A 24,452-nucleotide genomic window follows, 5' to 3' on the forward strand; every position below is an offset into this window, starting at 1 on the left:
TTATCAGTCCGTAGAATAAATACACTTATAAAGTTACAACGAGTATGATTGGTGTAGATAAGGCAAATTAAAAAGACAAGGGTTTAAGGACATTATCAGCCGTTTACGCCGATATTGCAGAAGTTGGGCTGTATAGGCAAACAGGTCTTGCATATTTGAAATCACAATTAGTTAAGAGGGGAAATCGACAACGAACAAGACTTTCTGATTTGCACATATGGCAATTTTAGATTAATCTCGAGTTGAGATGAACGGTTGAGCTAATTCAGGTAGTGATTCGTTAGTTTCCATAGCACACAGGGTCCCCCCTAACCTAGGCGCTCGGAATGTTCACACAAAACTATCGCTGTCGTTGGAATACAGCTATAGAAATGCGGTATTAAACTGATTAATGTGGGCCTTATCGTCGGAGATTTGTCGGAATTCCGTCATTTCATTCACTGAGATCCGAATAAAAAAGATTATTGCTTGACATCTCCTAATTTATGCCTATTAGTTGTTGCCAAAATAATGCCAAAGATTTGATTATGACTGTGCTGAATTTCCTATGAGCAGAGTAAGGTACTGGTCTCGGGAGAAAAAGTTTCAGCAGCAGCGAGTGTAGGTAAGGAGAATTTACAGAATTGTGGGTTAATTGAAATTGATTTTTTGTTCGAGAAAAGAAATCTACTGTTTGTTCATTCCGTACGGTTTACAGATCCTTTCAAAAATAGGCAAATTTTTCATTAACGTTGCCTCGCCAGCAACGCTTGGATGTTTTCAAAACTCGCGTCGACAATATGTGTTCCATATTATTGTGTCGCCTGCGTTACGCAGTGGCGACATATAGGGATCACTATCCGTCGTCTTGCGTCGTCGTCTGGCGGCGTCGTCGTCGTCACAAAAAATTTCTGTCACAGTTTTCTCAAGAACCACATGGGGCAACTCCCTGATATTTGGCACAGAGCATCAGTGTGGTCAACTGTATTGTGTAAGACATTTTCGAATCTGTCGCTCATCAACTTCCTGTTTGCCGGGACTTAGAATTTTTTACAGCAAAAAAATTTCTGTCACAGTTTTCTCAAGAACCACATGGGGCAACTCCCTGATATTTGGCACAGAGCATCACTGTGGCCAACTGTATTGTGTAAGACATTTTCGAATCTGTCGCTTATCAACTTCCTGTTTAGTGACAAAAACCATTTCAATAATTTACTTTTTCAACATTATACGTGATATATTACATATAGAATGAACTAGCAGGCGACACATGTCTTCCGGGGAAGACTTAATACTGCGTCTTGTGTAAAACCGACACAGCAGTACCCGGTTATCGGAAAACATCCTTGTATGATGCGATTGTCTCTGCCCACAAGCGGGTATTGAAGCACTATACTGATTGTGACGTCATTTTTACCCTTGTGAAACGTCAAAGTTTGCGGATCTGTCATCAATAAAAGATCTCGTATAAGGAACACTTGTTGTGATACGGTAATTTGATATTCTTTGGTTTCAGATTGTTAAGGGAATCAACGCCTCCGTGTCACGCCATATTTGAAAACAACTGACTCATTTGTGCTTATAAGAAATCAAGCGAAAACTTTTCCATATCGCCATTCGTTATGTCGTACGAAATGACGTTTTTGAGTACCCTGATGCGAGAAGGTAACGTACTATTAAAATGGTAAACAAGATGATTGATATTTAAATTATATCTTATGCAGTTTTGTATTTTAACTCAGAACTTGTATTGATATAAATCTAGCCCTGATTTTGTTTTTAACACAGGTAGAACTACAAATTGTTTTAAAATATTTAAGGTATTCTACCTGTGTCCATTAACTTTTATAGACCCACCACCGGAATGATTTTACAACGGGTGCTTTTCCTTGAATTTATAAATATTTATTTAGTTAATATGACATTTATTATCGTCATTAAAAACGTAATCGTAGTTCGGAGTTATAAAATGCACAGAACAAAAATAAAAGTCGGTGTAATTAACCAAGTGAAGGATTTCTTGTAAGTGGGTACAAATTCCAATGTTACCGTGTAATAATTTTTGGGGAAGAAATAGACACAATGTTCTGATAAATATTCTCTGTAGAGTTTGATTATAACTCCAGTGGGTTTTTTTTTTTATTATTATTCATTTATTTTTTGTCTTGTTCAGAGTAGCTGCTTATGTTCCTTCTATAGTCCTGTACAAGTATAGAAGTTACTCTTGGGACGGTGATCTGAATTACAATATGCATGGCCGCTATGGCTTTTGATCAGCTGTACGTAGTTTCGTTCATCCAGACTCTTCTGGCCGCTACTTAGTTGACAAGAGTTACTTTGAGATTGCGGAGACACTTCTTTTCCAGAATAGCTATATCTTCAGTCATATAATATTGGGTACAAATGGTCCTCTTTTTATCCTTCCAAAGGATAAATGGTTTCTTTTAGAAGCGATCTGAATTTCAAAATGGTCGTCGTGGGTTTTGATTTCATGACGGAGACCTCAAAATGACGGTACATATTGTCACCATGCGTGACAGAGTGCTACAAATGTATACCCTTGTTGTTCGGCGGAAATATACTTTTAAACACGTTCCAAACTTCAATACTCTTAAAGAATAGCTGCTTTTCCAGCCATAATAGGCACCAATGTCCCTGACGTTGCTATGCTGAGGAACAGTTACATGAGAAAATTCTTCTTCTTAATATTGCCGCTATTTTGTTAAGTGGTCCCAAAGAAGTGTAGCAATTTGAAGATCCGAATGTAATATATATATATATATATATATATATATATATATATATATATATATATATAATTTTATCTGCTCCATATATACTACCTTATATACTATACTACCATATATACTATCTCTACCTTGGGCTTTAGTTCCCCAGCAGTATATATATATATATATATATATACCATTACATTTGATTAACCAAGATGAAATCGTCTTCTCCAGATGGGTGTTTTCTCAGCAATCATACTTAGTGTTTCTCTAGTGGTGTGATTTCTTCTAAGTTCCAAGTTGGTTTTTTTTTCCTATGTCAAATTTAATTGTAGGACTGGTACATGCAAACTGCCGAGTTTTTCTGGGTTGAATTACTATGAAGTTATTTAGAGTTAAGATTAACTAGTACGACACTCTCTCTTCAGAGAAAGGTCCAAAAACTGATTTGGTACTCGTAAGGCTTAATACTACATGTAAGTTAATGCACAAATATTGATGAATGTCCTATATCCCGAATCAGAAGTAGAGTATTAAAGGAACACCATTTGACTGCATTGATCTTGAACGTGTCCTTAACTCCATCAATTGTATCTCAATGTATTAAATATTCACGAGGTTCCACGAATATCCGGTAAAGTTTTGACTAATAGTATGCATTTGATGATTTATAGCCTGGTGCCCTGGCCTTCCCATAATGCTCCGCAAACGAAGAGCGGAGCATTATGGGAAGGCCAGGGCACCAGGCTAGATGATTTATTGCGATTTTAGTCCGTCTGCGTGCGATAACATATGCAACTTTTTCTCAAATACTAGACCACTTTTAATAGCTGAATTGTCGAACATTTTTGGGTAAGAGAGAGTAAACATATCCATTCCACGTGGCCCTAGAGGACAGAGGGACGTGGACAAAACCAAAAACAAACAATCTTAAAAGATCTTCTTTACTCCAGGACACCAACAAAAAATGTGTTCATTGCAAGGTAGCCCTTGCCAAAATTATGGAATTCATGGAACCTTGGTGAAGGGTCCTGGTGTGGCTTTTTGGTTAATTCACTGAAACTGAATTAATTTCTTGTAGAATATTGACTCCTAACCAACCCAAGCAAGGGCGGATCCAGAGGGGGTCTGGACCCCCCCCCCCCCCCCCCCCCCCTTGGAAACTAAATAGTATAAGAGTTATTCAATTTTAACGAGACTTTGAGTCGAAATTATATGAAAGGTGGATACTAGTAATTGTTTCATTCAAATTTATCAACGCCAGTATATCATTTAATTCTAGGATAAATAAGACGAAACACTAATATATATTTACGATATTTTCGTCAGATACAAGTATCATTTAAGAATTCTTTTTTTATTTCATTGCGAAATCAGGTCCGAGTATGGCGACTAGATCGACTAAAATGTTGGAAACAAGTAGTAGATAATTTCTAGCTTTTTCAAGTATCAAAAAAATGTCTGAAGATCCCCCCATAGATATTATATACACAAGCAAAAGTGTAAATGGGTAGGGGTGACAGTTGTGAAAAGTAACTAAAAGATCAAGTGCTAGGACCCCCTTTCACAAATTTCTGGAGCCGCCTATGCCAAGTGTATAGTAATGATGTGGAAGGAAGCTTCTACCCAAATTATGACATCCATGCCCTTTTGTCAGGGTTCTGGTGTTAGGACAGTTTTTATACGCCCGTCGAAGACGGGACGTATTATGGTATGGCGTCGTCCATCTGTCCAGACCATGTGGGCAGGATACAGACCGAACCGTAAACTCCAGGATTTTACAACGTGGTACATTTGATCACCATGATGAGAAGATGCCTATTGTTTTTCAAGATCAAAGGTCAAGGTCGTAGTATCAATTAGTAGGAAAACTTTGTGGGCAGGATACAAACCGAACCGTAAGCTCCAGAATATTGCAACTTAGTACATTTGATCACCATGATGAGAGGAAGATGCCTATTATTTTGCAAGGTTAGAGGTCAACGGTCAAGGTTGCAGTATCACAGTAGGAAAACCTTGTAGGCAGGATACAAACCGAACCGTAAGCTCCAAGATATTGCAAGTTGGTACATTTGATCACCATAATGAGAGGTAAATGCCTATAATTTTTTAAGGTCAAGGTCACAGTATTACTTAGTAGGAAAAGCTTGTAGGTAGTATACAAACCGAACTGTTGGTGCTAGGACCGTCAAATTTTGTACACACACACTTTATGCCAAGTGGAGGATGCCTATTGTTGTCCAAAGGTCAAGGTCGTAGTATCAGGATGCAGACTGATTCGTTGGGGCAAGGACCATCAAACTTGGTACACATACATCTTATGCCAAGTGAAAATATTACAGAGAGAGTACATGATTTGCCTTGTTTTTACGATGCAAAGAAAGTATGCCACACCCTGATGATTGCTGATACTACTTGAAGCCAAATTCTACCAATCATGGTGTACATAAGAAAAACACCCTGTATTAGCTTTTCACGGGCGTATTATGTACCGTTGGCGGTACTCTTGTTTGTAGTTCATGCAGTGAAAATGCGATATTTCTATAAAAATCTTTTTTGACGTCTGGACACCAAACTAAGTACAATGTAGTATTGATGAGGAGAGTGATTACTATTTAGATTGTGAAATCCATGGTGGTGCGAACAGAGTGGAGCTCTATGACTTCTGTTGTGTAAAAGCGCTATCTCGTACAATCACCTTGACTCTTGAACAATCAAACACGTGCATGGTAATGACGAGGAGAGAAGCTTTGTGGAATCCATGTACTTCGGAATGTGGAGTATGATATATGACGTCACTACAACAATGTGATGTCATTTTATACGGTTATGATGGTTCGCCGTCGTTTTTTGTATAATGGACTACCTTGCTTGTTGTGATAGTCTATTCTACATTCTATTTGGAGTGTATAATTATAGAACTCAATTTGGCTGGTCACCAGATTTATAATTGAATTAGGTTTTTATCTGTACATGATTCAAATAAAATTGTTCAGCCCCGATCCAAGATTGCAATGAAATTATCGCCAAGTAACGCTCCAATACCCCCAACTTCGTTGTTCTGTATTATAAAGCCAAACCATCAAAACAAATAACAGTGGGCACCTTCATCTGAAATTTCAAGATCAAAAGGAAACAGAGCTGTTCGTGAAATCTGATCTTTAACTAACACCCAGATAGGTTACACTATGGATGTTGAGCTGGCACGAGGTGCTGGTTCTCTCTGATCGACACCCCGGCGATCGATATCGGACCGTTATAAACGACGGCAGCGGACCAAGTAATATAAGGTATTCTTCACAAGATAAGCCTCGTATCCAGTCCCCGATCGACACGTTAATCAGTTTAATTATCTACTCAATGCTTAATTCTAGAGGGTAGCAGAAATTTAAATGGAATTTATACAGAAATGATAAGGATCCCGCGATTCCAAGAGGGTAAGTATTTCAAAAAATGGTAATTTTCTCAATTTAACGGGAAGAAGCGTAAGACGATATCTTTATTTTGAGGACGTTCTGCCTGGAATAAGTCTGAAATACATCTAGTAAGTTTACATTGGTTACATTTATATTTTTGGTCTTTCTTTAAAACATGTCAATTCTAAAATTATTTTGGAAACATTGTGCAGTTATAAAGTATTACTTTTGTTGGCTTTACACAGTATGTCTCTGTCGGTAAAGTTTTCTTTGGGTGTGACTTGAAAATATGTTTCGTCTCGTTTAACTTCCTGCATGTTTTGAGTCGTATGTATATTTGATCCTTTTTCTATATTTTATTTCTTTAAAAACCATTGTCATTCAATGAAATATTCATCAATTTTGTGAAATTTGGTGTTGGTCTATAAAAGAGATCGACGAGTATACTAGAACTTTTTCTTTTATGGTGCAGTTTATGAAATATGGTAGATTGGTTTAATTAACCCATCTTATCAAGCATAAACTTAAAGAATTGTTTAAAGTCCCACTTGAGAATGTTTCACTCATATGGAGACCACCATATTGCCGGTGAAGGGCGGCGCTTACGGCCTTTGAGCAGGGAGGGATTTTTATCGTGCCACACCTGCTGTAACACGGAGCCTCAGTTTTTGCCGTCTCATCCGAAGGGATAAAACAATTTGATTAAATCATTCGAAGTTGAAGTGATCGAGTCAAAAAACTTGATTTTTGTTGCACAAAAGAAACATTGATATTGATTCCTATTATTTAAGACAAGGCTATATTGATTTATTTTTCGCAATGAAGACCTTGGAAAGGCGGAATGAATGGTTAGACAATTAATATTTTATGCATCGATATATTAATGGTCGATATTTTCTTCATGGGAAATTATTTGCAAGAAATACACAAAGCGTTCTCTTTGCTATGAGTTTGGTCATCTCGAGCATTTGTTTTAATTTGTCTCGTGTGACATATTAATATTATATGTTGGGTAATAATCTTGATGAAGAACAAATCATTCAAACTCGATTCCAAATCTTTTCGTGTTGGTTTTTGTCTTTTAAAAGTCTTTGATTTTTCAGCCACTTCACAAGTTGTCGATACACTTCAACAGCGCGCTGTGGTCTTTGACTAAATCTGGCACCACAACCCCCTGCCAGACTCAATTCTCTTACGCTAATCTTAACGGACAGGTTTTCCAGTCAGTTTTCTCGGACAAAAGTTAATCTGCGGGTTCGATTGTTTGTGTTTTAATTCAAGGATATTAAAGGTGGCATTAGTTGTGTTGTAGTGCTAAATAATAACATTTAAGAAATCGGTTCTGATTTACAAATCGGCTTAGCTAAAATCTACAGGTGATTCTTGGTAACTCTCGATAGATCGGTTGCTGTGTTGCTGGGCTGTTGTAAGTGTCTCCTCTTGGTATCCATTTGTTACGTACAGGTGCTTACATACCTACTCGCGCGCCTTTTGACGCAGAGAAATCGACAAGTTGTGCTATTTTTGACGATTGAGACTCCAAAGAATAAACATGACCTTATTGATTTCAATATTGAACATCCGTGAATACCTCAGATTCTGCCATTGGAAGACCTGACGACGTCACTCAGCCGGCACCGCAAGTATCTCTTGTCGAAAGGCCGAGGCTCAATTCTTTATCAAGCATAGATACACGATTTCTCCCACTGACGCTATTGTTGTGAACAATTTTCGTTTAAAGGACCCTATGAAAGGCCCACATTGTGCAAGTGTTTGCTTAGGGACTTATCTGTAGAAAATCTTTCTTTTAAACGGATATAATAATCTTTTAGGATAGATCTAGGCGGTGCGGGTGTCAACACAGTTTTGGATTCGTGTACACTTCTAATAAATTCCAAATAATCAACCGTTTAGTATCATTTGTATCGTCTTTATGTATGAATATAAAATCAGGAAACCTTTTGTCCGTGGTCTGAAGATTCAAACTTTGGAATAGATCAGATTCAATGGAATAAATTTACAGTTCTCACGGAGGGCAGAATAACGGGTCACGCAATCTCCCGTCAAAATGAAAGGGAAAACAGCCCAAAGACGAGGTAAGACCTTTTTTTCCATCGAAGCAAATGCCCGATGGGGAACAGTATACTATCACTGATTGTTTTGGGGTCTTTCTCTCATACTTCCTGTAAAACTGATTCATTCTTGGTGAAGTGTTTTCAAGGAAACTGAACGAGACGTAAAGTGAGAATGAGTGTGTCATAGCGCTCACCAGACACAGTGATGGGTAAACACATAATTCTTGACTTCTTTCACTTCCGGAGATCTCTACATTTACCTCAAATGAGACTGAAATTATTACTGTTGAAACTACTACAATGTCACTGACAGTATGTGGAGTTTAGTTCAGGGGTCTTTTTGGTTGGTATCGGTTTTGCTTTCTGTTGTCCTAACTTTGTACAGGGGCTGTGTTTTGTCAGATTCCCTAGAAATATTCACGTTGAGTAGTACAGTCTGAACTTCTGGATGATTTAACGGAAGACACGACACGGTCACACTTATCCAAACATTGCATTAGACCCAACAATTTAAACTGCAGTCCATTGTGCCATGAACATTGTCATAATGCAGATTACATTGAAGATTTGATATTGGTATACATTAAGAAGTAGCGATAAAATGTTTATCTCTTTGAAATGTTCAGACCTGCTATAATGTGCTGGAAATCACTGTGCGATTGTTTGCTTAATCTTGTATCTTTATTTGACCAGATGTTGGATGTCATACCACGGGGGGAAGGCCGTTATTGTTGTGTTCTTACTGTGCTGAATTCAGATATAAGTCAATACACACTGGTTCAAGATAGAAAATTTAGAATATAAATGTACTCTTTTCATGGGTATTGCTCATTTATCAAAGGGATTACAGACGCGAGACACATATTAGAAATGGGGAAAAAAATTAATCCATTTAGAGACGTTCAGTGTTGCAATGAAAGCAGGTTCCTATGGTTTTCAACAAATGTTCGATGTGGAATTGAAGTAAATGTGTGTATTGAATTTCACGGGAGTGATTATTGCTTCCGTGCTTATTAAATAGCTGTTTTATTATACAGTCGTCCCTTTAAACATTCAATTGCTTTGGCAAATAAAGTATACGGCGTTTTTATGATTGTCTAAACACTCGATTTTTCAGTGTGTTTTTAAATTTAGATAGGTAATATAATGAACAATGGGGAGTTTTTACAAAGATCTCGATTTCTGAGGAGTTAAATTCAGCCACAGCAATCACAATGATTTAAATAATCGCGAGTGACTAAACCATGCCACTGTTGCAATAGTCAATAAAAGTGAATTCATAAACACTGGTTTTGCAGGTTTTTTGTTTCTTGTTTTTTGCTGTTTATTTCGTGACATCATGAAATTGTTTTCATACGGTAAGATGAAACGTTCACAAACAGTAGTTTTTGCTTGTTTGAAAACCGCTTCCACTATATAAAGTACTTTGTTGTTTTCTTTCCAGAGCTTACAATAACTTTAATTAAATCTTTTGATGTATACAACGTAAATCACTCTCTTGAGGCTCTTTAGATCAGTTCACAAAGACCCTAGATCGTCAGGTTTACGGGATTAAACCAGGAGTTTTTAAAAAGTTTTAGTCTAGATTATCAGAAAGGGGCTTGCAGAAAGGAAACTTGGAATAATCATATTCACGATCGAACCGTATGACACAAGAGATAAGAAATATTAAGGAAATCACTTTGAGGGTTGGTCATGCTCTCTCTGCCTGTCATTAGTCATCGCAGTCACCATGGGTTTCACGCCAGTTACGTGTAATTTTTCGCTATGTTTGGAAAGCACCTGTCGCGGGTATATTTAACCTTTGAAGGAGTTCGTTTAAAGTCAAATTTACAATGGACGTTGTTATTTCACAGTGTACATATAATGATTTTATGAATGCAGTTCAATGAAAAAATACGTAACAAATTGTCTTTTTATAAATTTATTATCTTTGTGAATACATGTACCTGCTACGAAGGGAAACCACGTTAATTTCCCCCAATCAAGTAATTACTGCTTGATCTAAATGATTACTGCTTGATCTAAATGATTACTGATTGATCTAAATAATTACTGCTTGATCTAAATGATTACTGCTTGATCTAAATGATTACTGCTTGATCTAAATGATTACTGCTTGATCTAAATGATTACTGATTGATCTAAATAATTACTGATTGATCTAAATGATTACTGATTGATCTAAATATTTACTGATTGATCTAAATGATTACTGATTGATCTAAATGATTACTGATTGATCTAAATATTTACTGATTGATCTAAATGATTACTGCTTGATCTAAATGATTACTGCTTGATCTAAATATTTACTGCTTGATCTAAATGATTACTGATTGATCTAAATGATTACTGATTGATCTAAATATTTACTGATTGATCTAAATGATTACTGCTTGATCTAAATGATTACTGATTGATCTAAATGATTACTGCTTGATCTAAATGATTACTGCTTGATCTAAATATTTACTGATTGATCTAAATGATTACTGCTTGATCTAAATATTTACTGATTGATCTAAATGATTACTGATTGATCTAAATGATTACTGATTGATCTAAATATTTACTGCTTGATCTAAATGATTACTGCTTGATCTAAATGATTACTGCTTGATCTAAATATTTATTGATTGATCTAAATGATTACTGATTGATCTAAATGATTACTGATTGATCTAAATGATTACTGATTGATCTAAATGATTACTCGTAATGGAACAATACTGGGTTTTATTGTCTCAATATTTCGTTTCTGTACCATTTTGTGAAGAACACAATACCTTGTTGCGCTGTGTGCGACTTAATTTAGTCTACTTCCTTATATCAGTGTCTAAAACAGAAACGGAATTTTTCAACAACCTTTGAATATGTACTTTTACCATTTTATTTGTAAAATCCATGTTGACATATATATATATATATATATATATATATATATATATATATATATATATATATGAAGGTTGATAGACTACCGAAGGTCAAGTTCGCCGTCATGTAGAACACTGGGACTTGTCACATACTTAGTACATATCTATTGTTATATCGGTATTTATTGTTGAATACTTGTGTATATTATACAATGAATATATGTATGTGACAAGTCCCTGTGAGTAGATTTTTATATTTCGTGCCACTCTTCTTTCACTCGTCAAAACTTAACATTTGACCTTTTGTGTGGAGAAGACATTTACCAGCACTGCCAAATGTTGTCCATTCCTGTCCATTATCAAATTTCATAGATTGTCAATGATCGAAACACATCAGTATTCATGTCACAAATGAAATTTTCATTTTTGAATACACTGAAACGCTTCCCGCCAGCATACTCCATGAAGCGCGTTAACGTACTTCATCATGGAGCGCGTTAACGTACTTCATCATGGAGCGCGTTAACGTACTTCATCATGGAGCGCGTTAACGTACTTCATCATGGAGCGCGTTAGTGTACTTCATCATGGAGCACGTTGGCGTACTTCATCATGGAGCACTTTGGCGTACTTCATCATGGAGCACGTTGGCGTACTTCATCATGGAGCACTTTGGCGTACTTCATCATGGAGCACGTTGGCGTACTTCATCATGGAGTGCGTTAGCGTACTTCATCATGGAGTGCGTTAGTATACTTCATCATGGAGCGCTTTAGTGTACTTCACGAAAAGGATGCCGGCGTTGCAGTTCAAACCCTCATTTATTTTCAGAAGTGAAATTCATTTATGTTGGAATTCTCAGTCGTTAAAAACGTATTATATTTATCAAAATTCGCACGCTCATTGTTCACAAATACATCGCATTCGTGTGAAAATGGCTATCAATAGATAAGTTGTGTTCTTTACATCTTGCAGTAACGTTAAACATTGCTCCTGTCGCTTTATCAAATCTTTCTTTTATATATTAATCATAAAATTTCCGGAATTTATAAATGTTACTCCCAAGATATTTGAAAATGTCTACAACTTCTGAAGAAGAAGTAACTCTTATTTGTATGTTCCTTGCCAATTATCATAATTTTAGTTTTATTTGCATTTACTTTTAATTTCCAGAGGTCACAATAATACTCCAAGCAATTTAGAGCATTCTGTAACTTTTCCAGTGATTCGGCAAATATTTGTACTATAGTGTCCTCTATCGATTTTCATGTCAAAAGGTTAATGGTCATTAGACTTACTAGTAGAGTAGCTAATGTCCTAACCATAATTTGAGAAGATAGTTATCAATTTTCAGAGGTAGATTGATTAAGATAAGAACACGGCCCCTATCACTCTCAAGTCAAAAGGCATCCACGTGTTTTCTAAAACTTTAAGGGAAGGGGGTGTGTGTTTTACGTCCGTTTTGTTTACATCTTCGTTTACATTTACATCTTTGTTTACATTTACATCTTTGTTTACGTTTACATCTTTGTTTACATTTACATCTGTGGTGGGTTATGTATGTTATTTTGCGTCCCTTATGTGGTTGTTAGGGTTCGATATCTGCAAGGTGCGTGGTTTTGATTTACACTCAGAAAATGTCAATTACATCGCGACCAGTTACATTCAGATTGTGTTATATAACGGGTTGTTTTTCGTGAATATCCGAAACATCATTTCTAGAATAACGTTACATAAAAGAAAGTAATTGCAAATATATGGAATGCTATTTTAAAAAATAAACTGCCTGCTATGGAAACGTCAAACGTAAGCTTTTCCCAGTGGAACTCCCTGTATGACCAGCCCTTCTTTACTGGATTTAAAGGGTACCTTGTTTTCTAATCTCTAAGCTCAGCAGTCTGACTAATGTATTATATATATAGATATTGCAATAATCCATCAAGAATGTCAATTTAACAACCCTACAAAACTCGGAGTGTGTGGACTCTGCTCTTATGTACATACTGTGTAAGGAGAAGCGTAGGAATATTAACTTAGTATGGATGTCCTAAACTTTTACAACACATGTGTTTGTTTTTTCTCTGGCCTTAGAGATGTTCGAAAGATAACCACTTGAATTCTGAGCTAACAAATCTGTAGAAGGTGTTATCGGAGCTTTATTCTCATGTATATTGTACATGTGTACCTGTCCCCAATATATAGCTACGTGCACGGTTTTACCCAATATATATCAATCGAGCACCTGCGTCAATACGACACCTCATAATAGAAAAATGTCTTCCAAATAATGCAAGTCGAGATTCCAATTTAGAGTTGTACCGCACTTGAGATAGTTCAATATTTACCCGTTTTAATGGTTGTGTTAATTATTGAATAGATATCACGATGATGATGCTAAAAGTCACGAATACCTCAACCTCAGACGAATAATTCACCAACGAAATCAATTACTGGGCTCTTGTTTGTTGTAGAGAGTAGATCAGAGTAGAAAGTAGTTCTGTATTAATTATCCCTGTGAAATAATGTTGTGATTTCGCGGGAACAGTTATAAAACCGAACACTCTTTCAATGTGACCTACGATTTCGAAATTGCTAAGTCAGTGCCGGTTGACTTTTCGCTGTTTCCGTGATGCTGAAGCCATTTGGTGCTAAGAAATCAAAATTCTTTCAACTACATGAAACTCAGTCATCCTTTTTTGAATGACTATTCATGTCTGCATGCGATCTTGTTCCTTTATCAGTATCATGAACTCTGGTGTCATGGAAAGCGCTCAGGTTCAGGTACTGGCACTTGAATCATGAGAGAGGATTGTAAGGGGATAGTTTGACATCCAGGTATTGAATTACTTACGTTTGATGTATTGAATGTAGATGGAGGTTAGAGTGACGATATACATTCCTATTTGTGTGTATCAATAACATCCACGTTCCATTAATATTGAAGTGTAAGCTACTTATGGTCGCAGCGATGTTTGCGCTTTCATTATCGAATGATTTTATTATTTCTCTAATCAGGGCAATAAAACTGAATTTCTCCCTCGTTCTATAGGTGCTCGGCCTCGCTCTCGAGGGAAGACGTCAGCCTTGGACCATATGTGCGAGTCGCCGCCTCGCCCACCCTCCGCTCTCCCTGACCGCCTCGTGAAGAGTCCCACGTTTGTCAGCGAGAAGACCTACAAAGCCTGCAGCAGCAAGCGACCCTCCACTTCAAGGACTTACCTCAGCTCCCTGTCAAACCATGTCGACATCAAGATAAGTGATCCTGGGGTGAAAGCCCGGCCGGAGAAAATCTCCCTGATGGATATGGAGCCTGCGTTTGTGAACGTTCGTAAGGATGTCCCAGGTCTGTCGGTATGGAGACTTGAGGTAAACATTCACCCTGTATATTGTAATGATAAACATCTAAATTGCAGAAGGAAAAATACCTTTATTCATTGTGTACAAATTATTTGTTTTTTGTATGAATCATCAAAACATTTTATTTAGATACTATAAGTTTGACTTATCTCTACAAATAAACAACGAAAAAAGCCAAAAACACTATCAAAAAATACTTTGAACATATTGAGGGGTACCTACATGTAAAATTCTAAATGCTTTTAGGGCAAATCTCGACTGATTGAGGCAGAGGAGAGAGACATTGGATTCTTCCACGAGGGGGCGGTGTACATTGCACTAGAGGTAAGGCTACGCTTACTTCTCGATATTTGATGGTCGCCTGGAAATATAAACGCTGAATTTTACAGTCGTAACCTTGTATTTTCTTAATTTCCTTCCAGATTAATGACGATGGTGACGCCTTTCTACATTATTGGATTGGTGCTCATGCAAATGAGGTTGGTATGCTCGATATGATTCATTGCTGTTGATTAATTTCGTTTGATATCCCCATCATCCGGAGGATAAATATTATTAATTTCTTGTCATTTAATTCCTTAAAATAATCAATTGGTTTTTATAACCATGAAAGAAACATTTAGTTGATGCAGTGCCAGCAACAAAACATCAACCAATCAGAATTGCTGTCTCATCACCAATCTACAAAAATTAAATGATTCTAAGAGCACTTTTACCATACTCTACAACACAATTAAAATTTTATACATCGCAGGATCATAAGTCACTCATCGAGGACAAGGCTCACGAGCTGGACAGAATCGTCACACATGCCGCGGTGTTCTCCAGAGAGGTATCAAGTTGACAGTTAAATTGTAATCGTGTTTCACAACAGTTTGTCTTTTCAATAAAATTTCATTTAATTTTCAGATTTAAATTCAATACTTGAGTGCATTTCTGTTTCCAGAGTCAGTTCCATGAATCTCCGTGTTTTATGCGCCTCTTTCCGGATGGTATCGTGTAAGTTTGAAAATAGTAATGCATGTATTGTAAAGAAATGTGGTGGATATCATTTTCATATAAGTCAACACAATTAAAACAATCGATTAAGGGATACTGTATATATATCTATTTATTTTCATAAATTTCAGATATTTGGAATCCAAACCAAAGACCACTGTCAGTCGGGCTAGCGTGTATGCTAAGAGAATGTATCGCATCACCGGGCGGAAGTTCATCAGAGCCGCTTGTGTAAGGATCTTGTCTGTAATACAGTATTTCATGCATCGACCTCATTCTAAATTATTTTAATTAAATTTCAACATTTTTTTTTTGTTATACGGTAATTCATACCATATGTTAAATGATCCTATGTACTACTCCCACCAGACGGAGCCGTCTCTGGAGATCCTGGATTCTGAATCCGCCTGTATCCTGGACGGATTTCCCCGGATGTACGTCTGGATCGGACGACGCTGTAACTACGCACTCAGAAACAAGGTACAAATCCACAACAGCAGCAAAAAAAATAAAAAACATCTACAACCAAAAAAAAAAAAAATTAAAAAAACATCTACAACAGCAAAAAAAGTTACCGTTTTAAAAATGTTCAATTTGTTGAGGGAAATTCCAACCTCATTCTAATCAAGTTTTGAAATATACTTGTAGGCAATTCAGGTAGCTAAGAGGATTAGAAAATTTCAACGACAGGGAGTGGTGCACATTATAGTTATAGGTAAAAGTTCTGGTTTATTCTATCAGTTTTATAGAGTGAATTACGTCATAGAGTGATATACTCCGTCGTAAATTAGTATGGTTATTTTTAGGATGTTGGCTGCTAAAGATGAATGCATTATCTGTATGTTTAAATTAGGCCTAATACAAAATTGGAGAGAGAGAGAGAGAGAGAGAGAGAGATGGCGTTGATTTAATTAAGAACATGTTTCACTTAAAATTTATCGATTATATGTTAGATGTGTCGAATGCGGGTTTTTTTTTTTTTAATTTAGCACAGTTGCATCTCTCTAGTAACTACGAATACCGAAAGCAGGAAAATTTACCTTTGTTTTTGTCTCATAACATGGATATTTTTCATCTGGGTAAAAATTTACTTGAAAGTTTCTTATATTGACTTTTTAAACATTTTACTTAGTAGACCCATAACTAAAACCTTTTTTCCAAGTAAATATAGTTATTTGCCATCTAAAATTGAACTTGCAGAATGTATGATATCAAATTAGACATTTGTTTTGTCTGTAATGTTCAAAGAAATGACGAAAAATTTAAGGGATTTCCAAATTTTTCTTCTTCGTGAAAAATAATCCGCCACAAAATATAGTGCCTTGAGTATATTGACGATATTGTTTATAATAATAATTCTAATAGTAGTGTAATATATTTAAAGCGTTTTCATTACAAAATTATAAAAATAAAGGTACTTTTAAAAAAGTATGATATTGAAATGTAATTTTGATGAACAAACTAAAAGCACGAGATCTGCTCGAGTTGTCTCGAGAGCCAACATCTTTCAAGAGTGAAACTGAAAAGATTTTTAAAAAGATAAACAAAAAAAATGGAAATAGTTAATAAGAAATAAATTTCCATGACAGACGAGAGAGACGAAGGGATGAACGAAGCTTTCAGAAAGAAGCTCCACAACAACACGCAATTTACTGCGCAAAACCGGTGTTTTACTACTGAGGGGTCAACCCAAGATAGCGCAGCCATGAAAATGCACAGGTTTGGAAATACACACGTAATTCTGTTATTCAGAGCATTAGAATGGTCTTCAGTTTAAAACCCAATAAAATTAATACATTTTCACAGCTTATTGATATTTGTTTTAATGTTTCAAATTTAGAGTAAGTGGCGATCACGTGATGTATAATATGCCGGAAGCTGCCAAACCCCTATTTTACCAGAGATACTTGGTCCAACGGGTGAGTAATTTATCATTTGGTTAAAAAATATAAATGAACTAGAACTAGCTGATTAGTTCACAATATTGATCCTAAATGAACTAGAACTAGCTGGTCAGTTTACAATATTGATTTTTTTTTTTTTTTTTTTTTACATAGGATTGTTACCTGTTGGATCGCGGTCCCGGGCTTCCAATTTATGTCTGGGTGGGATCTCAGGCCCACGAGAACGAAATACTCTACGCAATTAAACGGGGAAAGGTAACTCATTTTAAAATATGTCTATTTTGATGAATACGTATGAATTTTGCAAGTTACTGAATATCTTTTTTTTTTCTAGAAATCTTAATCATTCTATGTTGTAGTTTGGTCTGTTTAATTGTCACCCTCTTTTTCTTTCTAGACATTCTGTCAGCACAAACAGTACCCGGATGTATCTCCTATCTGTAGAATATCGGACGACTTCGAACCCGATGAATTCAAAAAGAACTTTTATGATTGGCGGGAAAAGGATACAAAACATAGACAACTTACAAAACTCTACAGCATAGGGAACATAGGTATACTTAAAACTGTACCACATAGGTAACATAGATACTTAAAAACGGTAAATGTCATTTTAGTACCGATTATAAAAAAAATTTTGGACACTTCTTCATCAAAGAAAAAAATCTTTGTTTTACAACAGAGCGTGCGCTGTTCTCGAGACGAGATAAACGGACGGTGGCCAAGAAGAACGAGCTGTGGTCCACGGACATCTTACCGGACGGAGAGGAGGACACAGAGGTACGCGAAGAGCATTACAAAACGCATGCACCGATATAAATAGTAGGATATTTAAAAGAAAAATTACCGACTGATCAATAAGGGTTATAATTGGCAAGTATCTTCATCCTGCTTGCTCGGAGATCTGATTTGACTATAAGATTGTGGTAGCTTTTTAACCACACCTTAATTTTCCTAGATCTGGAAGATAGATGGAGACAAAATGGTAAAAATGGACAATGACCAACATGGAATATTCAATAATGGTAACAGCTATATCGTTCTTCATCGTATTCGAGTCGGAAGCGTCACACAACAAGTGTTGTATTACTGGCTGGTAACTAGATTATTGTTTTAAAGAATTTTGTAGAAAATGGATCTCATGTTTTCAGAACATTTTAAAATACAGATTAAGGTGACCTGGTAAATATTTACAGGGTTCAAAGCTGGAGCATGACACCCAGGACAGTGTTCTTGATTTGGTGCTATCTATGAACAAAACTCTAAACAACCAATGTGTGGTGGTGAGTAGAGGCTGTGCAAGACTTTTCAACTCATTTAACAACCAGTGTCTTGGTTCAATTTACATGTAGAGAGCAAAACTTCACAATGCACATCACCAAGAGATCCGTAAATGACATTGACAATATCTTCATAGTCTTTGGTGATCCGGTCTTCAAACAGTCTGTTGGAATTCCTATGGGCACTAATTGTGCTCTTTTGTTAACTTACCTGTTTTTATATTCTTGTGAGGCAGAATTTATTCAAAAGCTTCTTCACCTGTTCATGACATGGACTTTATTTGGTTTTGCAGATTCGAGTTTTTGACGGCAGAGAACCACAACATTTGATGTCTGTTCTTGGAAACTGTTTGATTATTGTAAGTTTCTTATGAAAAAGAATAATTCCTACGGTTACCTATTTTGCATGCATGTAGTAATTAGAATATATTTTTATAAGACATAAAATGTATACCGATTGATTTTGTTCCCGTCTATAAACCAGCCTTCAGTTTATCGAAATATAATGTTTCAGTATGACAAGGACTTTGCTGATACTCCGGATGAACGGAAAAGTCGGTTGTTTCGCATACAGGAACAAGACTCGGAGAACTGCAGTATGAGAGTCCAGCAGGTATAGAGAATTTCAGCACATAAAAATGATAATTTCTATAACAAATCAAAATTGACTAGGCCTACACTGTAACTTAAAAAACATGACAGTTATAAAAAGTACAAAATTAAAAATACGTTTGCTACAATCGTCTGTCTAACAGGTGCCCGTTTGTTCCTCATCACTGAATTCGTCCGCTGCCTTCATTCTTAGCACCCCTTCAGACGAGTGCTTTCTGTGGTATGGGCAGGTAAGTAAAACAAGATTTTCACCATTTCTTTTGTATATTGGTCTGTATTTCAAAATTTGATATTTAAAAGCATTTTGAATCCTTTGCATTTTCCATTAGAAATCTGGAGGCTCAGAAAGGGAATACGCAAAACAAATGATTGGATATATTTCACCAATGTGGTAAGATTTAAGTGTATTTTTTTGTGGTCATTTCTTCTGAGCTGTTGAGTATAAGCTTAACAAAAAGAGTACCGGACACCACAGGGGCTAAGCCAGTTTTGGGCCCGGAGCCCGATACTATAAATATGTTTATGGTATCACAGACTACGTGTTTGGCCCCTGTGCCGTAAACGGTACAAAACCCGCCCGTCACAAACTTATATAGGGTATTTTATTGTATGGTGTTTGTTTTCTGTCACATTGATTATAGCAAACATGGTCTAAAACGACATATACACAAACTTAGACATGCGCATTTGGGTGTAAAGTCTTTCAAGGCACTACTGTTGCAATATTTGATGTGAAATTTTGAATATGTGTATTTACAAAGTATTGTGACTATGAATTTTATGGATCCCTGTGTAAATGATATATGTAGTTAGGTAGAGTATAAAAATATATAATATCTTGATTATCAATGCATATTATCCAGAATGATTTTCGTTATTATATCGAACTCATAGTTTCACAACTTGTTAAATCAAAACAAAAACACGTGATGATTTCCAGAGATAGCCCAGATTTTCTCTACTAAAATGGGAAAATTCACAATTTAAAAAAAATCCTATTGCAATTCATATATATTTGGAACTTTAGAGAACATCATTTGTTTCTAGGAGAAATTATTTCTTACACATGTCAAGATCGTTGACACCCGGGGTCAAATCATAATTAACTTGTGTGAACTTGTGTTGGGTTAGCCTAGATACTTTTCAACGAAAATTTCTTTATTAAAGATCACTCTAATTGAATTTAGATGTTAGATCCGCTCACATACTTACATATGTATGCGAACGGATCTAATATTTGATTTCAATTAGATAGCTAAAGGAGGGATACTATGCAAATATACAAGTTTGACAACAATTGACTAGAGGGGTTTTAAAAAATGTTTAGAATAATTTTTAAGGAAAAGTTTTCATCAGTCAATGGATTTTACTTTTGGGGTTTTTTTTATGATTCAATCCAAACCCATACTCTTAAGTGTTGTTACTCGCGCACATATGTACGAAAACACTTTTTGAAACGTTTACGTGTCCTTGAGAACTCTTCTAGAATTCTGAAAATCTATATGTCATGCGAAAAGTTTAAAAGTAGATTTTTTTTAATTTATTTTTTTTTTTTTTTTTTTTTTTTTTTTTTTTTTTTTTTTTTTACAAAGCGGGATCTACATTTAGATATATAATAATTTGCCTTCTGGTAGCCATTTTTATTGGAATCGAAAGTAGCGTAGTTTGTAAACTTTGGTAGATTTTACAAAGAAAACTAGGACACATATATTTTATCACAATAATAATTTGAATAAAATGCTGTTTGATATTGAATAGGGTTTTTAAATAAAGATCTTTAATAAAGATTAAGCATACGTTTTTTCCCATTCCTTTCTGATCATTTTGTAGTAAATATGAATATTCCATAATGACCGAAGGCAAGGAGAGTAAAACTTTCTGGAATGTGATTGGTCAAAAACAGCAATATCCATTGGAATTGAAAATGGAGGTAAATCGATTAAAGACCGCATTGTACTAGTTTTTGAAAGCTGAATTTCATGATAGACTATACATGTAGTTTTATATACTTTACAATCAGTGAGCAGAAATTTAAAAAAAAAAATGACATTTCCTGTCTTTTTGATTTATTTTTTTAAATTTCCTTTCTTTGTAGGCATTAGATAGAAGACATCCAAGATTACTAGCATGCTGTATAAAGGGCGATAATATTACATTTGAACACATCGAAAACTATAAGCAAGAGGTATGTGTTGTTAATGTATGTGCGAATCATTCATCAAAGTAACTATATATATCCTTCGACCCTGGTTACCCTATTGCTTATTAACAACTTTCATGATAAATTAACACAATTCAATTATTTTGAGAGTAAAAGCCAATACGTCTTTTCAAATCACTCAAAACATCGATCTTATGTTAGAAAAAATAATTCAGATGAAAAAAAATTAAGTTCAGAGTCCTTTAGTTACTTTTTTTCGCATCATTTCAATTTTCATCCCAAATTTTCATTTTTCTGGACTAATTTTCTATTTCATATCTGTGTAGGACTTGTGTGAGAATGAGATTTTCCTCCTGGACTTGTATGACCAGATTTATGTATGGACTGGTGCACATGTTGAAGATGCCCTGCAAACGCCAAACTGCCTCAAGTGTTATGTCCAGTCCGACCCCGCAGGACGGTCAGACGAGACCATAAGCGTCTGGTTCTTGACACAGAATAACGAACCTGATGCTTTCATCAAATTTTTCCCATACTGGACTTCAAGTGGGATTTCGGTATATTTAATATCTAATTCTAGTCAGCTTTGCTTCTCACATCCAATAATGTAATAATTTAACTACCGGTATTTACTGCCCAGTAGCGACCCTCTGGTCACATTCACCCGCAATGCCCAGACATGATAATTTTAAAAAAAAAATGATGTGATAGATTTATTCCTGATGAATCAACATAACATGAAGACATGTACTAAGACTGGCCACAAGAAAAACTTAAACTACTTATTAATGACTTTTGGACACCGTTACTGACGGTGAAATACCCCAATGACGATAACCGTGACAACCAAAAAAGTTGCTCTACCGTAAAGTTTGACCTTTTTTTTCATTTATACTATTTCTCGCTTTCAAAGATTCTATAGATAATTAGATCATGTACATTTTAAGGGCTAGCGTTGATTTTATGGGTTAATTTTAATGAAAATATCTAGTTTGAGTGTCATTTTCATAGAATATGTTGGCCATTTTCTGTTTGTTTATAGCAAAATGGAGTAATGATGTTCGAAAGATAGTAGCTCATTCTCTCGTTTTACAGGGACAACAGTCTTATGAACTGTGCCGAAAAGTGGTTCGTCAGGAGAATGTACAAGTCGACATCGACAAGCAGGTAGATACAGAAGCACAGTGTATAACCAGTAGGGTTTCAATATAAATTTTATTTTGATATGATACAGGTATACATAGATTTAAGAAATAAATCTTATAATTCTTTTCTTGATGCAGGTATCAATAGGGAAAATTGGAAAACTTCATCAATGCGCAAATTTTTTTAAAATATTTTAAAAGATTGAGTTTAAATAATAAAAGATGATTTTGTTTTGATGCAGAAATCAAACAAATTTTTCAGCCAATCAAAATCGCCGTTTATTAAGACAATGAATATTAGATTATTTGTTTATGTGTTTAAATTTAGATGGTTGATCGGACATACGTTGGGAGAACGAAGTACTTGTATAAAGAACTGCTGAGGAAGGAACTACCAGAAGAGGTGGACCCCCAACATAAAGAGGTACAGGCAGAACTGCTGCTGAAGTGAATATATTCCAGATGTTTGAGGCAAAGAATTAGAATGTAGTAGAGTGTTCACTTCATAACCGGGAGGTCATGAGTTCGAGCCCCGCTCGTGCCATGGTCGCATTAAACCTAGGACGTTAAAATAGGTGGTGATTGCCCCTTCGCTTGCCATTTAGCAGTGAGAATTACGGGTCTTTCGGATATGACCTTTAAAACGGAGGTTCCGTGTCGCGGCAAGCGTTGGCACAATAAAGAACCCTCACTACTACGGTCATGAGCGCTAAGTATAGGTCTAAATTTATGGGCTGGTGACTCTCTGAGTGAAAACTTCTGGTCGAGACGTAAAACAGTCAATCGAATAAACAATACCGACGCAGAAATTACACGACACAGTAAAGGGTTTATTTGTTATATTTACATTTCCAATGTTTTTATTTTTTGCCATCTATATCTTTACATGAACGCGCTGTGGTTATAAACAATGATGCGCGTATGAATACAGAAATGCAGTGCTAGTGAATATAGTACGTCTGTTTTAGCTGAGGATTCCGAAAGAAATGAAAGTGTAAAAAAAAAAATTCATTTTGGAAAATACATGAGAAGGGTATGCAATGCAACTCTTCACTCCGGCGTACTTTCCATAAAACGCGCTTCATGAAGTGTACCGGAGTGTTTACACTACCTTCATGAAGTATGCACGAGTGAAGAGTCGCATTTTACACCCTCATGTATTTTCAAAAATAAAATCAATTTCTTAAATGAAACAGACACGATATCGTCAACGCACATAGCGAAATCAACAGGATACATGTATTTGTCAACATTTAAAGCGATGTCGACTGTATATATCTGTATTCTTAATATTGATCCATGGAGTATGTCAATGAATAATTTGAATTGAAAAATGCTTTTATTTTTCAGCATCATCTCTCCGAGAAGCAGTTCAAAGAAGCCGTGAAGTACCCACGTGATCAATTCTACCGACTTCCGCTTTGGAAACAGGAACAGTTATTTAGATCCGCCCGTCTTGGACACACATGGACTTCAGAAAACCCCTATAGATTAAAATTAGAATCCCCTGATCTACACAATGAATAATTTTATATTCTCTAAAATGCCATACGTTTATAACTATTTACAAATATACCTTTGATGTTGTTGATTTATAACAATGAGAATAAATTATTAGAAAAGAATGGATTTTTTCTCGAAAATGTCTTAAATGTTTGTATGAAATCGCTTTGATATTGCCGTGTTCACCAAATATCTTTTCCTTCATGCGAATGTTTCAATTCTAATGCACTTATCTTGAAATCCCTATAAAATTCATTCTGCCAAAAACACGCAGGAACTGATGCATCTTATATGGTTTCGATGCAAAAGCTGTTCTTTCTTTTGTCGTAAACAGTTTTGTCTGATTAATTACTGTCAACAGAATTTTAATATATATATATATATATATATATATATATATATATTAATTA

General features: G+C 35.6%; 1 protein-coding gene across 4 annotated transcripts; it reads left to right on the plus strand.

The window, feature by feature from the left end:
- Positions 1–1,539: 1,539 nt before the first annotated feature.
- On the plus strand, positions 1,540–24,164 carry LOC125650855 (advillin-like). 4 transcript variants are annotated; one of them, XM_048879408.2, is made up of 26 exons: positions 1,540–1,644; positions 14,131–14,447; positions 14,685–14,762; positions 14,861–14,917; positions 15,193–15,270; positions 15,385–15,437; positions 15,569–15,668; positions 15,807–15,917; positions 16,086–16,152; positions 17,027–17,156; positions 17,278–17,356; positions 17,495–17,596; positions 17,739–17,895; positions 18,024–18,121; positions 18,300–18,437; positions 18,538–18,624; positions 18,915–18,980; positions 19,136–19,234; positions 19,377–19,463; positions 19,563–19,624; positions 21,064–21,163; positions 21,329–21,418; positions 21,721–21,951; positions 22,490–22,561; positions 22,868–22,963; positions 23,890–24,164. In XM_048879408.2, the coding sequence occupies exons 1-26, from the start codon at positions 1,602–1,604 to the stop codon at positions 24,064–24,066; spliced, it is 2,775 nt and encodes a 924-aa protein (XP_048735365.2). In that variant the 5' UTR covers positions 1,540–1,601; the 3' UTR covers positions 24,067–24,164. The 4 variants fall into 4 exon arrangements, with proteins under 4 accessions (XP_048735365.2, XP_048735368.2, XP_048735367.2 ...); XM_048879411.2 differs by lacking the exon at positions 1,540–1,644 and adding an exon at positions 5,982–6,001; XM_048879410.2 differs by lacking the exon at positions 1,540–1,644 and adding an exon at positions 5,999–6,148.
- The last annotated feature ends 288 nt before the right edge of the window (positions 24,165–24,452 follow it).

This window comes from Ostrea edulis, chromosome 5, assembly GCF_947568905.1.
Source record: "Ostrea edulis chromosome 5, xbOstEdul1.1, whole genome shotgun sequence".
NCBI classification, from domain to species: domain Eukaryota; kingdom Metazoa; phylum Mollusca; class Bivalvia; order Ostreida; family Ostreidae; genus Ostrea; species Ostrea edulis.